Source organism: Elgaria multicarinata, chromosome 2 (genome assembly GCF_023053635.1).
Source record: "Elgaria multicarinata webbii isolate HBS135686 ecotype San Diego chromosome 2, rElgMul1.1.pri, whole genome shotgun sequence".
In the NCBI taxonomy this organism is placed as follows: domain Eukaryota; kingdom Metazoa; phylum Chordata; class Lepidosauria; order Squamata; family Anguidae; genus Elgaria; species Elgaria multicarinata.
Genome location: NC_086172.1, coordinates 58,938,615 through 58,956,998, shown reverse-complemented (window position 1 = coordinate 58,956,998; position 18,384 = coordinate 58,938,615). Strand labels below are relative to the sequence as shown.

Sequence of the window (18,384 nt, the reverse complement as noted above, 5' to 3'; positions counted from 1 at the left end):
ACAGTAAATAGCAAGACCCTGCCGCATAGGCTTACAATCTAATAAAGTTGTAGTAAACAATAAGGAGGGAAAGAGAATGCAAACAGGCACAGGGAAGTGTAAACAGGCACCGGGAAGGGTGTCAGAACAAACTCAAAGTTTAAAAGCTATAGGGAAAAGAAAAGTTTTTAGCTGTGTTTTAAAAGCTGTGATTGAGTTGGTAGTTCTCAGGTGTTCTGGAAGAGCATTCCAGGCATGAGGGGCAGCAGAGGAAAATGGGCGAAGCCGAGCAAGGGAAGTAGAGACCCTTGGGCAGGCAAGAAGCATGGCATCAGAGGAGCGAAGAGCACGAGCGGGGCAATAGTGTGAGATGAGAGAGGAGAGATAGGCAGGAGCTAGACCGTGAAAAGCTTTGAAGGTCAACAGGAGAAGTTTATATTGGATTCTGGAATGAATTGGGAGCCAATGAAGAGATTTCAGAAGCGGAGTGACATGGTCAGAGCGGCGGGCCAGGAAGATGATCTTAGCGGCAGAGTGGTGGACAGAGACCAGCGGACTGATGTGAGATGAGGGGAGGCCAGAGAGGAGGAGGTTGCAGTAGTCCAACCGAGAGATAACCAGTGCGTGAACGAGAGTCTTGGCAGAAGAGACAGACAAAAATGGTCGAATCCTGGCAATATTATACAGGAAGAAATGACAAGATTTAGCTACTGCCTCGATATGAGGAATAAAGGAGAGCGAGGAATCAAATATAAAGCCAAGGCTACGAGTTTCCTTGACCGGAGTAAGCGTGACATCGTTGACAGTAAGAGAGAATGAGAGATGAGGAGAAGGTTTAGGAGGAAAAACAAGCAGTTCAGTTTTTGCCATATTGAGTTTCAAACGGGGATGAAGCAGCCAGGCTGAGATATCTGAAAGACATGCTGAGATACGATCGTGGACATCAGGAGAAAGTTCCGGAGATGAGAGGTATAGTTGTGTGTCATCGGCATACAGGTGATATTGGAGGCCATGAGATTGAATAAGTTTACCCAAGGGCAGCATGTATAGAGAAAACAGCAGCGGGCCAAGCACCGAGCCTTGCGGAACCCCTACTGAAAGGGGAAAGGAGGAGGACGAGCTGCCGTTAGCCGACACGCTGAAAGAGCGACCCTCTAGATAGGAGGCGAACCAGTTATAGACAGAGCCACAGAGTCCAAGGTCATGGAGGGAATCTAAGAGAAGATCGTGATCAACCGTGTCAAAGGCTGCAGTTAGATCAAGGAGAATAAGGACGGAATAATGGCCCTTAGACTTGGCAGTGAGAAGATCATTGGTGATCTTGGTAAGGGCTGTTTCAGTGGAATGCAAAGGACGGAATCCAGATTGAAATGGATCCAGAGCAGAGTTACTAGAGAGAAAGTCAAGACAGCGAGAGTAGACCACACGTTCCAGAATCTTTGAGACAAGGGGCAACAGAGAGACAGGTCGGTAGTTAGACAGAGAAAGTCGATCAAGAGTGGGTTTTTTGAGAATGGGAGAGACGGTAGCATGTTTAAAAGCAGAGGGAAATGAGCCAGAGGACAGAGAAGAATTAATGATGTGAAGCAAGGACGGGAGGATAGCGGGGATAAGATTAATAAAGACGCGAGAGGGAATTGGATCACGGGAACAAGTGGAAGGCTTCGACGAGCGCAGTATTTTAGACAGTTCATCAGCTGAGATTGAGGGGAACGCCGAGAGAGTTGCAGGAGGAACTGACAGGTGAGGCACAGGAGCTGGGAGCGGAGCAGAGCTGGCCAGATCGGAGCGAATAGTTTGGATTTTAGCATTGAAGAAAGAGGCAAAGTCATTGGCAGACAGAGAGGCGGGGAGAGATGGTGGATTAGGTTTCAGGAGAGAATTGAAGGACTTGAAGAGCCGCTGAGGGTGTCTAGCATTTGACTGGATCAGCGTTGAGTAGTGCTGCTGTTTGGCCAGTGAAATGGCAGAGGAGAAAGAGGAGAGAATAAATTTGTAGTGGACAAAGTCCGCCAAGTCCCTGGTCTTACGCCACAGGCGTTCGGCTGCCCGGGAGCAAGAGCGAAGGTAGCGGAGGAAAGAGGTGAGCCACGGTTGGGGTTGAGAGGGGCGAACTATCCGAGTTGTAGATGGAGCAAGATTATCAAGAGTTGAAGACAATGTGGAGTTAAAGGAGGAGACGGCTGAGTCCAAGGAGACGGCTGTGAAGACAGAAGGAAGAGAGGAGGCTAGAGACTGAGAGAAAGCCTCATAGTTGATAGAATGCAGGTCACGACAAGGGCGTGAAGCAGGACGTGAAGGAGGGGGATTGTGAGTAATATTGAAAGAGACTAGATGATGATCTGACAGAGGAAAGTCAACAATAGAAAAGTCCAGGACAGAGCAGTTCCGAGTGAGGACAAGATCCAGACAGTGTCCAAGGGAATGTGTGGGTGCTTTAGAGCAGAGCTTGAGATCGTAAGAGGAAGATAAGGAGCGAAATCGTAGAGCTGCAGCATCGTGAGGGTCATCCACATGGATATTGAAGTCACCCAAGATCAGAGTAGGAGAGTTGTCAGAGAGGAGAAAGGACAGCCATGAGTCCAGATCAGAGAGAAATTTAGAGGATGAGCCAGGGGGGCGGTAGAGAACTGCAACCCGCAGTCGCAGCGGAGCGAAGAGTCTCACCACATGTGCCTCAAAGGAGGAGAAACAGTGTGAAGGTGGAATTGGAAGAGGCTGGAACTGGCACAAACTCGATAATAAAAGACCCACACCACCACCTCGACCCTCTGGCATCACTATCTCTCAGTCCTCTCGGCCCCCACTAACTGACTTTCCCCAACTGCCACTAACTCCACCAACCATTCAATTCTAGCCTTAGTTGTCAGTCATTCCTCCATTCACTCTTCTGTTTCAATAGCCTTGGGTGGAAGGGAAGATTTATCAGGCTGTGGCAGCCATCATCTGGAAGTGGCTCCCCATCCTGGGCCTGAAGGGAGAGCTCCTGGGTCGGCTGCCTCAGTTACTAGGCTCCATCAGGAGCAGAAGGGAAGGACATCATAACTCTGGGCAAAAGGCATGCTGGGAGTTGGCATTTTTGTTTTCTGCAGGGACAAGGAAAATCATGACAACAACTTCAAGATGGCCCTGGCCAGGTGCTGAGGGAGGGAAGGCGGGGGGGGGGGGGAGGGAGAGAGAGAGAGAGAATAAACTAATTTAATTTGTTTTCAAGTTACCTCACAGGCCTAACTTGCAGGATTGTTGTGAGGGCAAGAGGGGGTGGGGAAATGAATTTAATTTGTTTAAAGGTTAACTCACAGACCTAGCACTGGCCTGCTACTTTGAGATGGTGGATCCGCTTCCCTACTTTATGTTATTCAGATATCTGAGCAATGCCGGGTATATTTTGAAAACATATTTTTAGGTTTGCATCTTTTTTTTAGCTGGTAAAAAGGGTTTTGTGTGTCCTGATTGTTTTTGAAATTTAGATGGCTGCTCTGGCCAAGGCATGATGGGAGGTGTAGGCATTTCAGGTAAAACAAAAAATGTGGTTTATCATGAAAGTTCTAATTTAAAATACAGTTCTTATTGACACTATTTCCCATTTATTCTAACAAAACAATTTACTAATTCAGCCAAACTTAGAAAACCAACCAACCTAAAGATGAATAAGCTGCATAGAAATTCATTATATATCAAATAAATGTTCTAAACATTATTCACAGACCTGAGCAACGCTGGGCATATCAGCTAGTATATAATAAAACAAGACTAGATTAATTTTCCTTTCCATACAATTATTTCTGTGTGTTTTAAAGCTTAATTATTATTTTTGAATGTGACAATACGCATTAATGGATTTACTAAATTAGGCTCTGTTTTATTCAAGATACAATATTATAACATTCAAGCTGAGGCACATCAGATTTAGATATCTGTACTTCATAAGTAACACTGTTAATCTGCTAAGGTCAAGAACTGATTCCAGCACAACTGGATGCTGTGGCCTGAAATAACAGAGTTGAACTTCATTTTTGTAATATAGGTATTAGAAGAATAGTTACTTAAATTCTATGTCAGATATGTTCAGAGTATCGTACACCACAAATCCACCAGTACTTTCTTTTCCCTCCCAGCTCATAAAACACATTGGAAACATTTACTATCCTCAAGCATTCTCAGAACAGCAGACCTGTAACCCAATCCTCTCACAAAGATTATATTAGGCAGCAATCCTACTGCCCCTTGACAGTGTCTGAGTGGCCTCAGGATAGGTCAGATTCCCCCATCCGAGGCTGGGACAGTGCTCTGACCTCGGAGGGAGAATAAGAGATCCAGCCCCCCCCCCCTTCCTGTTGCACCTGAAGCAGAAAGACCTGCGCTGCTTGGCCTCCAAGGTTGTAAACGACTTCAGAGAGGGAGAAAGGGCGTTTCAGTGGGCAGGGAGGGGATGAAGATTGGAAATGCCAGTACAAGCTGTCCTTAGCCCCTGCCATCCTCCTTCCTCCCCCCTCTGAAATGCTGTTGCTGGATGGGCAAAAAAGCCCATTTAGCAAAAAATGCAGGGCTGGAGGATGGAATGGTGATGATCGCCTCCGCGGTTCCTCCTGCCTTACATAGGATGCTCATAAGCCTCCGAGTTCAGGGGCTTACATCATCAAAGGCAGTGCACAACCCATACGATTGTGCCCTTAAGCTGCATAGCCCACTTTTACGGAAGTTTACGCAAAAGTAAAACCAGCAAAGAGGCTATTATTAAGCACTATCAAAACAGCAGACGTGCAGATTTGCTCTACTGACACATTCTCAGGAGAGTATCCTCTCTTTAAAATCCTTAAAATGATACATGCATCTAACAAAACGTCTTTCAGATGGCTATTTAAAAGGATTGTATACATTTATCCCATCAATAGGGGAGGGTTATTTGGTGGGACTGCAGGAAAGAGCCATGCACTGCCTCTAGAGATTCATCTGACATCTACCCTTATGGCATTCCAATCAAGGCTAAATACTATTTTGTCCTGACCAGCCTTTGGCCTCCTGCATATGTGAGAAGGGCTCTGTTTTTGTTTTTTCCTGGGCCGGATCTACACTACTGCTTTAAAGTGCTTTATAACAGTTATAAAGCGCTTTAACTGCTTTAAAGCACTATAAAACTGTTATAAACCGCTTTAAAGCAATAGTGTAGATCCGGCCCTGGTTCTCATATTATGCTCTGTTATCAGCCTAGTCTTGTTATCTGTTCTCGAATTTGTATATTTTTCTTCATGTTTGCGTACTTTGTTTGGTTTGATATTTTATTATTTTTGTACTCCTGACTTTTATTAGTTATGCTGCCTTGATTGCCTCACATGGAGGCAGAAGGACAGGGTAGAAATTATGTTAATAAGTAAATAAATGTTCACCTTTCACTTAACAACAACAAGTCGCAATCCTATGCTTGTTTAGAGAAAAAAATGCCCTACAGACTAAACATGGAATGAAATGTTCATGAAAAACGCATCAAGACACAAAACTGGCCACAGTGCTGTAATGTTGATCACCTCAGCAAAGGATATGAAGAACAGTAAATGAGATTAGTAAGGAAGGAAGCAATTATGTTGTCACTTAAGTGTTAGAGTTTGAAATGCTTTTGTTTGAAATGTGTCTAGATATAGTCTGCTGATCAGTGAAACTGTTTAGACGATTGACTGTAACATTCCTTTGGTACGTACAAGTTGGAATCAAGATATCCTGAAAACAAGCTCCCTTGTGAATTGGCTACCACTTGCTGCCTTTCATTTGTTGAGAAAATCTTCTCTCAGGGTATTCTGGACATGCAGCATATGTCAAAACCCAACAACACACTAAAGAGGAATCATTATGCTAATGGTAAAATGCACCTTGCAACAATGCTTTGACAGGTCTTGCAGGCGTTTTGTGGAATGACAACATTATTCTTGAAACAATAAACATACAAAACCCTAGCAAAATGTAGAGCCAGTAAAGTAGGGGCTGCAAAGTAATTTAAAGTAAGGAACAAAATTAAGCCAGTGCTAAGTTCATGCAAATGCCTGGGTGAAACTTTCCATTTCCTTCCCTCCAGTGAAATCCTTCCAGGCGCCACCTACCGTCTTTTAAGATTGTCTCGCGCTGTGAGCCATCAATTTTTTGACGACCTATCAAGAAGCTTGTAGTATCAGCAAAATATATGTAATTGGTCTCAGCATGAAAGTCCAAAGCTCGAGGATTGACCAGGTTTTCTATGGGGATCATATATTCGTCAGCCACTTTGGTATTGAGGTCCATTCCCCGTATGATTCCTGGGCGTCCCTTTCCATAAAACAGGAACAACTCATTCTTTGGTCCTGCATAAGAAAGATTACAAACATAAACTATCAATGCTGCCTAATTTCTTTACAATGAATACTGTCACTCCTTAATTAACTGGTGCAATTAGTGGATTTTTTTAAATCAATACCTAAAATTAAGCTCTCAAATACTATGAATGTATCTAAACTCAAGATGACTGGTTAATTGCATTATCTTAATTAAAACACAAATTACTTCTGTGACTGAGTTATATCTAATTAATCACTGCCTTTTCCATAGCAATACATGTTTCAAAAACTGAATAGATCATAGGATAACATTACAGCTAGTGTAAAATGAGCCTTTATAATCTTGCAAGCATTTTACAATTCATTAAGATCTACTGACTGACATTGGCTCAGTTCAGACAACACGCTAGTCAACATTGGTTTTAGAACTCCACGATGGAGTTGTTACACTACTGTTGAGAAATGTGTTCTCTGTTGGGAAAACTCCACGTAATGGTGGAGGTTTTTTGGAAAACATTCCACACATCATAACCACACTGTGAAAAGGAGAGTTCCTGTACAACTATTGTGTTGCATGTTGTGTGGTGGGCTCCGTGGCGTTCTCTGTTGCATTGAGTTGACTTTTCCCAATGGGTACAGAGTTCCCTGGCAAGAGAAGCGAAAGGAGCAACTGCCATTCTAGGAGAGCCGCTAGGATTGTTTTTTTGCAGCAATGGCTGATGGGATACCATCGGGAGGACCGGGGGAGGAGAAAGGTTGGCGGAACTGTCAATCAAATGTTGTGATGGATTTCACTCAACTCCATGGTAGCCCACAGTCACACAATGGTGGAGTTAGAAAATGTTGTATAGGGAGAACCCCCTAAAAACTCAACCGTTGAGTGAAGGTTTCACACTGCGTTGACTAACGTGTTGTTTGAACTTTAGCCATTAACTCCAACAATACTGTAAACTTCAGCAAAATGATGATCCTGTGCCAAATTTTCTGTTAAAGCCAGAGGCCTAAAGCAAAGCAATGCAAAGAAAAGGATTATGCTGTTAATTAATTAAAATACAAATAATGTATTCTGTCAACATAAAATATATAACATACAAATGCCAATCATGTTGCTTATTTGCTTGTTCATTAAAATCTTGGCATTTTTTTTAACATGGGCTTTGATTATAGTATGAAGTGATCCCTTTATATATTATATAGGCATTAGGGCACCCTTTATAGAGGTTTTCTCCTTTGTTTTAGGACCTCCCCATCAACACCATTAAGGCACAACCCTATGCTTGTTCAGACAAAAAAAAAGTCCTACAGGCTTTTGCACCCTTAGGATTGCACCCTTAATATGTTTCTTTACATCCAGTGTCAAGTGAAGTAATTAGCTTGTGGGACAGTCTTCACTGCTTACCTTCCAAAATATACTCTGAAATACAAGCAGCCAAATCTTTAGTATTTAAGAAAGCCTTTGGGTTAAATTAATTGTGCAGCTTTAAGATTTTGACTGTTGAAATTTGTCTTTTGGTTCTTCTTATATAGGTTTTGCTTTTAGTAGCTGATTGCTTTTAAGTTCTGTTTTTGTAAATTGCTTTGAAGGTTATTGGGGGGAAATGCAGGATACAAATGAGTACAAAGTGAACATAAACAAACTAATATAACTACTATGGACCACATCTAAACTTTTGGAGAAGAACAATACTTCTACAAAGTTACCTGAATGTTTTAATTTAGCAAAACATCAGGAATGTAAAACTGTTGTTGTTGGCTCTGGATCAACATGATTCTGGTAACACTCAAATGGATTGAAATAGCTTTCTATAATTTGCCTGGACCAAATCCATTTTATGTTAAATAGACAACAAAAGTATTGGCATAAGTAAATGAAGAGTCAAGAAGTACTTGGATATTTTAAGGTTACAAATTAATGATGGCCAAGAGCCCTTAATGCATCTTGGAAAGGATTTTGTAGGATTAAGAGAAAGACCATCACAATAGCACATTGTAGGAGATAAGGATAACAAGAGATAGCAGAAGATTTCAAAGGGTGTTTGCTGCTATTGTTTATAACACTTCTGTCACAAGACTAATCTATTCACCGCTATTACTGCAGGGCCAGGGCTCTGCCAAACAGATTAAAAAAGGAAATAAAAATGGCAGGTGCGTAATATGGCAGGTGCATATTGCCAAGCACATTCAACGAACTAACAATTGAGGTTAGTGCTGCTGCTGCTGTTGTTGATCATGTTAATTAACAATCTGAATTCCACTCTGCAATATTAGCTGCTGGCAAAGTGTTTGATTTTAAATAACATACTTTTGCATGACCTGCCGTCGCTTCCCAAGACGAAGCCCATCCTGCAGCGACAAGTCCTGGTTTTGTAGCTGCTGCTGAGCAAACAGATGTGTGAGCATCCCCCCGGCATTCCATACGGGTCTAGTTCACATGCATGGCTCCTGACTGCAACAAATGAAAAACAGCAGGTTAGAAATCCTTTAAAAGCAAGGCTGTCATACACATCAGTATGGAAGGAGAGCTTAGGTAAAAGGACAAACCTGAACACCACCACCACATCTTTTCCACATTCCTAGAAGCAAAGTGCTTAATAAAAGGGAACAGCATGTAGTCCACAAACAGTACAGACTACTTATTTGGATAGGTCACAGTTATAATCTTTATGTTAGAGAAAGGGGTGGGTGGGGAATGAGTAAATATGAGAATGGGAAACTGGTATTTTGAAGATACATGCATGGAATGCTCTCAGCTACTACTGCTATTTATAGTTCTGCATGCATCCAGGCATGCTAGTTAAATGAGAAGTTCTCCCCTTAGCTACGGTTATCATGACTATTGAAATCTTGTATAGTTGTGTGGGTACTACATGGACCTATTGTACAGTATCCATGTTGTCACACTTGCTAACACATCAAGTCCCCTATTATTATGTATACACACATTTTAGGCTTTTTTTTTAAAAGAACACATTTGTTTATTTATTTATTTATTGCATTTGTATACCGCCCCATAGCCAAAGCTCTCTGGGTGGTTCACATAAGATAAAAACACTTAAAAACAATATACAAGAATTAAAAAACACAAAAACATGCAATATGCACATACATTTAAAACCACTATAATAACTTTAAAAATGATGATCCAAATGTCTGGGAGAAAAGTCTTGACCTGGTGCTGAAAAGATGTCAGTGTTGGCGCCAGGCAGGCCTCGTCAGGGAGATGGTTCCACAGTTGGGGGTTGGTTAGTTATTTTCAGATTGACTGTTTCCCCACTTGGAGATGTGCTATGTCCCTTTACAACTAGGGTGACCATATGGAAAGGAGGACAGGGCTCCTGTATCTTTAACAGTTGTATAGAAAAGGGAATTGCAGCAGGTTTCATTTGTATGCATGCAGCACCTGGTGAAATCCCCTCTTCATTATAACAGTTAAAGCTGCAGGAGCCCTGCCCTCTTTTGTATCTGGTCACTCTACTATAGCTCTTGCAGCTTTAACTATTTTCTCTCTTCTTCCTTGAAAAATAAGTATTAACTCTCTGAGAATTAGTAGAAAAATTCCCATTTGTGACTGTGTGTTTTAAAGGGCCTAACAGGCTTTTCTTCCCACCTCAAGGATACTCTTTCTGCAATAAACCTGCCCCTCATAATTCACTTTGTTCTGATCTCACATGAGGGATTCAGGATGTACCCTAGAACCATAGCACTGTACATGAAATTGCAGCCATTGCTTAAAAGTAATTATAATCTCCTATACAAGGAATACCAGAAAATATATGCTTAACCTAAATGTAACATTTGTGTAAAATGTCTGCTAATTAAGATTCCATTTAAATGTTTAAATGGGAGCTGTTTATGAATGGCATGGGTTCACCTCCCAGCACTGCCCTAATCTTTCAATGCTGTCTATCATGAGAGGAGAGCAAATCACACTGGGGCTTTATCACACGATTGTCCCCTCCAGGCTTCCTGGTCCCTCAGGTAAGTACACATTCTGGAAAAATGACATGGGACACCGAAATTAGCGAGACTTCTTTATTGCAGGAAATCTCATGGCAAAAACTTAATGGTTACACAATTTAAAAGTAATATAGCTGATGGTTAGTATCTATAGGCTCTAAGAAATTTTTGAACAGTTAAAACCTAATAATTACTATCATGATGACATTTCTATCAATGCCTTTTCTTTGTTGCTATCAGTTCTGAACACAAGGGAAAGTCAATCTATACATGGGTTTTAAACTCGGACAAGGGAGGGAAATGATTCTTGACATGATCTTTCAGGCAATTAAAAGAGCAAATTCTTGAAAGGTTTAACAGACTACCCAAAGAGAGCTAGTTTAACTTTGGATCATAAGCTGGCAACTCTAGGCAACATGGTCAAGGCTTAAACTAGGTCCAGGGAAGGATAAACTCACAGATGCAAAGAGTTCTGTGCTACTGCTCTTGCACGGGCAACTCTACGCAGCATGGGTTTAGACAGTGGAAAGTCTAACGACATGTCTACACCATGCTTTATCCCAGGGATCGCCCCGGGATCATCCCTGTGCATCCACATGATGCACAGGGGATCCTGGGGGCAGGGAGGGATGATCCCTCCATTTCCCCGGGATAACCAGGACAGCTTTTAGCCCAATTTTTCCCACAGTGACTGGATCATCCTGAGACCGCGGTAGGTGTGGGTGGCCGTCCTGGTTTTGTCCCAGCTCCTTGCGAGTAAATGTGAGGAGCCAGTAACTGGGCATGTGGCACGGACCTCTTCAGGCACTCCGTGCCCATCAGGGGTGGAATGGGAGGCCCAATCAGTGGTTTGTTTGTTTTTTTAAAAAAACTTACTTTGGCATTGGAGCGCTCCTGCTCTTACCTTCAGTAAAAAAAAAAAAAGGCAGGCATGACATCCCTTGGGATGTCGTGCACGCCGTCTGTCCAAAGGGGAGGATATTCTAGTCACTGTGGCTTTTATTTAGCCTCCTGTTTCAGTATATTGGTTAAAAAATGGCAAATCTCAACTTCATATAGTTCTCCGAATCACCCATATTTTCCTGACTTTCCCTTGCAAAGAAACAGTTATGAAGTATTGAAAATACAGTTGGACTGGGCACTTGAGAGCTAGTATGATCATTCTAGAGTATAATCTTTAGGATTGGACCCTAATAAACTGAGATTTAAGTTGCACTGAAAAAATGTCATTAAATGCTTAGCTCACAAAATTTTGGAGGAAAAGAAATAAGGATTATAAAGCCCATTTCACATGAAATAAACAATACTGTCATTAATAAGAAGCCTTTGGCTCAAAATGTATCTTCCTTTTTTTAACACACCTTTTGTTTAGTATCAGCAAATAAAACAGCCCACATGGTTGACATTTCTAAAACAAATTCTGCCCCCACACACAATATGGTAGCCTACAAAGCAAATCTCAACACGCAACAACATACCCATTCAGTGTAAAAATAACTCTCAAAGTATAGCAAAGGGTATGAAAGGATAAAACATAATTGCAAAAGAAGTGACAAAAATACAACATAATAATATTTCATGTGCTCGGCTTCCATGGAGAGAGACAGGAGGTCAGCTTGCAGCAATACACTTGTTTACAGTATTCTCTATGTGCTGACATAAGAGATCAGAGATCTGAACTATGAAGTGTATGAGTATTCTCTCATTCAGTATACATCAAGTTGGTGCTTGATACAACTTCTGACAGAATGCTTAGTAAGAAAGTCATTCTATACAAATGGCATAGCCACAAGTCCACATCATTATTCATAATATATATACCTTTTCCCACATCAAATGATTCACAGCGTCAATTAGAAGAAAGCCCTTCTAAGGCCTAAACCATGGTTAATCTGAGCTTGCCAAAGAAAATTGCAAGTTGATCTTCCTCCACCTCTGTAATGACTAGTAGAACTAATCTTGTGTTCTGACAGTTTTGTGTTTCTCAATCCCTGCTGCAAATCATTGGGTGTTGATGATGAGGTAGGGAAATGTAGAATGATGCAACACTATAACAGAAGTTAAGTTCTAGCAAACTGTATGGAAGGAGCTGCACATTCAAAACTAATATGGCTACACATTTATATCTATAAGTGGCATTTATCACAATTTTCTAAGGTTATATATGTCACTTGCCCTGCTGGACTAAAAATTAAGGTTTAGCAATTCACATGATAGCAGTCTAATGGAAACCATGGGTGCTTATTTAAAGGAAGAATTGTGGTGGGTTTTCTGCCCCATATCATGGTATAAAAATGGTCATGTAAGACAATACATTAAAATTAAGGACAATATCCCTACCTAAATAATAATAATAATAATAATAATAATAATAATAATAATAATAATAATTAAATAAATAAAGTAGAAAAAGGTTGTAGAGAAGGTTACTGGAGCTTTACCTGTTGGCTGGATTCTTTTGTGGTAGACATGGATCTCTTGGGCATTTTCAAGTCTAACTAACAATTGGGTATCTGTGTCATTGAATCTGTTTATTTGTATGACACTGAAGTTGTCTAAATTCGTAGCATACAAATAGTTTTCAAATACTGTTAACCCATAAAGATGTCTAACCTGAGGGGAAGAAAATATATAATTATATGATTTTATCACAATTTGTTCTAATCAAATGGTAATGCAAGGCTACACACAGAAATGAATAATGGGAGTCATATTTAGAAAATCAATATTTGTTAATGAAAAACTCATTAAGACACAAACCACAAATGCATTCTACTTTCATTTCTCTTCCACAATATAATTTTGTTTTAAATTAACTCAGTAGAACTGTAGAGAGATTTAGGTAAGTAAGAACACATGAAATGCCATGGGGATCAGACCAAGCACAATAAGCTTTCTCCAACTGTGACCAATATTAAACACTTTGGACAAAAGCTTAACTGAATCCATTTCAGACATTCATCAGAAGGAAACAATAAGAAAGCATCCTAAAGCACACCTTGAAGACATCATCCTAAAGGCAGAGATGCTATGTTACAACTTCCCACATGCTGTCGGAAGCTCCATCCAACCCCTTTCCAAAAGCAGGATCTCCTACCACAGGAAAAGCTGCCCCAAACTCAGGGGGACTTCAGAAGTAATCTCTGATACAGTGCAAAGTCCTAATGCTAGCCAGCGGGTGTGATGGATGGGAAGGCCAAATCCTGCTGAATGTGTACAAGCTCTTAGTATATACCTACATAGAATCATAGAATAGTAGAGTTGGAAGGGGCCTATCAGGCCATCGAGTCCAATGCAGGAATCCACCTTGGATTGGTCCTTTTAGTTCCAACCAGTGGCTGTTGGTGATTCTCCTTGGAAATTGAACTTTAGATCCCTCTTCAAAGAAGCAAAAAAAAAGCCTACAACATGTTGAGGGAACTGGTTGCTTATTTTTTTAAGCAAGATATCCATTGACTCTGCATCTTAGCAAATGGAATAAGATATCCATCCACTCTGCATCTTAGCAGATTGCTAAGGACCTAACTGTGATCTGGTCCCTTCCCTCTTGATTTCAGCAGCATAGTAGAGGGTAAGAAAGGCTTATTGGCCTGTCTGTCCCAAATTTCATATGGCCCCTTCCCTTTTGGATTCTGGAAGAGGCGAGCTGGTCCTTTTCATTTGCCTGCTTATCCAATTTCCACCTCTTGAATTCTTTCAAGCCTGCCACTTTGCATGGAAGAGACCTTTCTTGTTTTAATCTATTACTATTATTTCTTTCTTTTCTGAGCCTTCTTGAGGTGTTTATTTTTTTTCCTATTAGAAAGGGCAGGATATAAATTAAATACATAAATAAAACTCTTCATGTTTGACTATAATGAAATGCAAGCCTTTGATATTCATTTTGTGATTTCAAACTGTGCCCTATTAGTAATGATTTGTGAATTTTATTTTAATCTGTTGCAGCCATAGTTTTTGGTCAAACAATGCTGAATTCAGTTTCTATTAGTTCTTCACATGCCATCACAAATGTTCAAAATGCAAGCTGAATTTACTACGTCAACACTGCAGGCCCCAAACCCCTCACTTTTGGACAGGCACAATTGGAAGTGAGAACAGGCTGAGTAAAAGCCACAGTTGTCACAGGCTCAAATGGCTGTGTGAACAAGCCCTGAAAACCGAGACTTTCCTCAAAGTATAGACGATTTCTAAAGCTTGTAGAATCCTGCTGTTAGGGGATGTGGATTTGGCAGATTGCTCAACACATAACTTCACTGTATGCTCACTTCGAGAATTTGTTCATATATCATTAGGCCGTATGAAATGACTGAGCAGCAAAGCTGTATGGTGTCCAAGAGAGGAAAAGCCAATTGCTTCTTCACACACCTGGGCTGTGTATTATGCATGCTCACATCACACGGTGCTACAATTTTGTTCACTACAATTTCTTACACCGATCCTAAAGGATCATAAGGGAGCTGCATTGGTTGCCCATTTGCTTACATGACCAATTCAATGTGTCGGTGCTTAACTATAAATCCTGAAATGGTTTGGACCCAAATACCTAGTGCCATCCATGCAGTCGTTCTGGTCTCAGGTCAAAACACTTGTGTTTGCCTGGGCATTTTAAACTACAGTCTGTAGTATGGTTTTTACTGCCCTTTATTGTTTTATTATTTTATTATATTGCTTTTATTACGTTTCCGCTTCTTATAGCTATTGTTCACTATCCCAATACTGCTGAAGGGCAGTTTATAAATATCCAAATAAAGAAATAATACAGATGAAATTATATTTCCTTGGTTATATTTAAGTCTATCACAGTGCAGCAGCCATGATTTTCAGTAAGCCCATATTGAACAGCTTGGAACAGCTTTTCACAGGCCAGTGCTCAAAAACAGGCTGAATGTAGTCCACAGTAACACCAGGCATACAACTACCTCACTGCAGCTTACCCTGGATGTTTGTTAAAGTTTATCAAATAGACTTTGGTTAATTTCAGATAGACAGCTTCTAGCACTCCCCCCCTCCTTGAAGACACAAAAATGGTGGAAAACATGGTAGAGTTAAATATGGAAGATGACACTGTCTGGATCCTTTTGAGTTCCCACGTTTGTGACAAGGCCATTGCACAATAAGAAAGCTGTCCATAAACACCCTCTCTATAAAATACTTCAGTAAACACATTCATTGCTATTATGAATGGCTAAAACTATGAATGTGTGTACATACACAAGCAGAAAAATCCAAAACAGTGCTATAAGTAAACACAACACTTACTTGATGGCCTTCAATTACTGTGTGTCTGTTGTGTCCTTCATAGTCAACAACTCCTACATAATCCAGATAGACATCTACCCAGTAAACATATTTACTGACCAGGTCTAGTGTAAGAGCAGTGGGCTGCTCTATTTTAGATATTACTATCCTTGTTCTATTCATGCCATCCATGTCACATCTCTCAATTTTAGCAACATTTCCATAATCTGTAAAGAAGAGTTTTCTGTGGAAAGAAAATTATGACATTAAAAAGTTATTCATCTTTGATAGCAAAGCACTAAGATACATTCCATCAAATAAAGGCTTTCTGTCTGACTTATGTTAATACTTATGCATATTAACTTCCCGAAGAGTAGCTGTTTTAGATCATTACAGAATAAAAATAATTATAATGAAGAGTTTCATGGCACCCAAAGGTTAATAAATGTGTTACAGCATATATTTGTGCCACAGTGAGTTTGTTAGTGCAACAAGACTCTTCATTGTTTTTAAATATGCATAGCTCATAAATGGCAATACTAATGAAAATTAAAATATAAAGAACCCATTAAGTAAAAATGAAATTATTCAGTTATATGTTTACATAAAGGTTTATTCCCAATATGGAAGTTAGGATTTTTTTTTTATTTTTAATATTCAAAATATATATGACAAATGTATTCATTTCATTAGCATCCCACATTTCTCCTAAGGATTGCACAGCAGTGTAGACGATGCAACCTATTTTCACCTAGGTTTGGATAAGAGATGAGGTCACATGATACGCATTCTGGTTAAATAAGAATTAGATCCCACCCAGCCACTTTCATTCTCTTCTCCATCCCACTCTATTCCAAAGCTAATGCTTTATCTGTATGCTATAGCTATAAAAGTTTAAAATTGCAGAATAGGGCCATAGCAATATTGTTGATAGTGGAAGAAATAACCTTTTTAGCTAAATACATAGAAAGACAGTTATATTAGGCTAAAGGTGTATACATCTAATTTGGCTCATTTTGGATGTCTATCAGCAATTCTTTTCTCTTACAGCAAATATATTCAAAACACAATGATTAATTTATGGCTGTGTGAAGATAGTTTTCAATCATGCAGAGCGGCAGAACTGAGAAGTAATTAAGCAGCTGGAAAAGTAAATGTGAGCAATTGACAAATAATGCAGGCAAAGGTAATCCAGATTTCATGACTACCTCATCTATCCCAAAGCATAACAGCTCACAGAAGGCGAAGTATTGACACATTAGTCTTATCCATGTTGAAAGAGGGGAATAAAATACTGTTAAGCCCGCCTCCCCCCCCCAAGAAAGCTCCAGTGCAGAGTTTATCTCTCCATAGATTTGACTCACTGATTCAGTCAGTGTAAGACTAACAGGAATCTATCAAATGTACCTTCAAAGCTTCTAAGCCTGATATTTGATTAGCAACCACTATGTTTAGTAAACACAAATCAATTTCAATTAACCTGACAATATTTTAACAAGATTACTTTCTCATGAGACTAAATTACATTTGTAAATAGAAGACCATCTTGCCATGACTTTAACACTATAAAGAATAATCCAATTTCTGGAGACTGAATGTTATAATATAGTTGAGAAAATGAATGAGATGATGTTCCAGTCTTAGTAAAAAGGCTGTTAAGTTTTACATTACAATAGAAAGTCTGAGATGACGATTAACTGATTTGATGCATGTCTACTCAGAAGTAAGTATTACAGTCTTAAGCCTTCCCTATCCCCCCCCCCCAAAAAAAAAGGGTTAGTAAGGCTTAGCCATTCTAAATACTGGGCCTGTTCAGACGTGCACATGGACCAGATCTACCCCAAGCACGATATGACACTTTGAAAACAGTTTGAAAACTGTATAAGTAGTGTGACCTGGGCCCAACAGTTGTCACTACTGTTATAAAACATTTAAAGCAGTAGTATAGATACGGCCTAAGCCACAGTTAGGCTGCTAACCCTTTTGCAGCAAATGGTTAGTGAGCATGCTTAAAATGTGGTTATGTAGCCACCATGGTTAGGAATGGTTGCCACGACATGCTAAGTCATGGTTCACATGACATGCTAAGCCATACTGTTTAGCTCAAAATGCTTAACCACTGTGGCTAGCATGTCATCGGAACAGGGTCATTCACTACTATGGGCATGATCCAGCTAAATTTAAACAAGTCCCATTGATTCTAATTAGAGAGAGGTGCAGTTGTCTTCAGGATCAGAACATAAATATTTTAATTTTTTATATAGGTGAGTTACTTTCTTCAGAACAGTGTTCAATGGAATTCTGGGGTTTTCTTGAAAATTATCAGAGGGTTAAATTCAACATCACACTAGCCAATATCTGCAAGAGTGATGGGAGTTTCTCCCTCTCTCCTCCTCCCTACAGACCGCCTCTGCACCATCTTAAAATCTGCTTCAGAGGGTTTTCCAGCCCTCTGGAGCACTTTTTGAGGTCATGTTGGGGGCAGGGAGAACTACCCCTCCTAGTTCTGCTAATGGAACTGCTTTCTTCCGCATAATGACAGTGTTGGATCCATCCCTTGGTTTACTAAATTATAATATAATAAATGCTGGACAAGCTTTCCTTAAAGTCAGCTTACTATTATTGATTTCCTCCTGTGATCAGCAGGTACAGATGAATGTTAGGTGTGTTAGTTTGCATTCTCAATTGATGTGTAGCAATGATGAGGCTCAGCAGGACTTGCCAGGTGTGGGGCAGGAGAACCTGCCAAGACCAAGGCACAGGCTAGAGGAGTGCACCAAAGCCAAGTCCCTGACCAAAGCATCCCATCTGACATCTTGTGTGTGGCTATAACCCCCTGACAATGTTTGGCCATAGAGAGCCAGGTGGGGTCATTGTCCAGTCTCACCCCCTCACCAATGTTTGTGTT

The 18,384-nt window shown here is 40.4% G+C and overlaps 1 protein-coding gene across 1 annotated transcript in view; it reads right to left on the bottom strand.

Annotated features, from left to right (window-relative positions):
- LRP1B (LDL receptor related protein 1B) overlaps positions 1-18,384 on the bottom strand; it is a 976,641-nt gene that overhangs the window by 309,949 nt on the left and 648,308 nt on the right. The window contains exons 8-11 of the mRNA XM_063116589.1: positions 15,498-15,720; positions 12,680-12,851; positions 8,584-8,727; positions 6,072-6,308 (exon numbers count right to left, since the gene is read on the bottom strand). Of these exons, the coding sequence (XP_062972659.1) occupies positions 6,072-6,308; positions 8,584-8,727; positions 12,680-12,851; positions 15,498-15,720 (776 nt within the window). The remainder of the gene's footprint in view (positions 1-6,071; positions 6,309-8,583; positions 8,728-12,679; positions 12,852-15,497; positions 15,721-18,384) is intronic.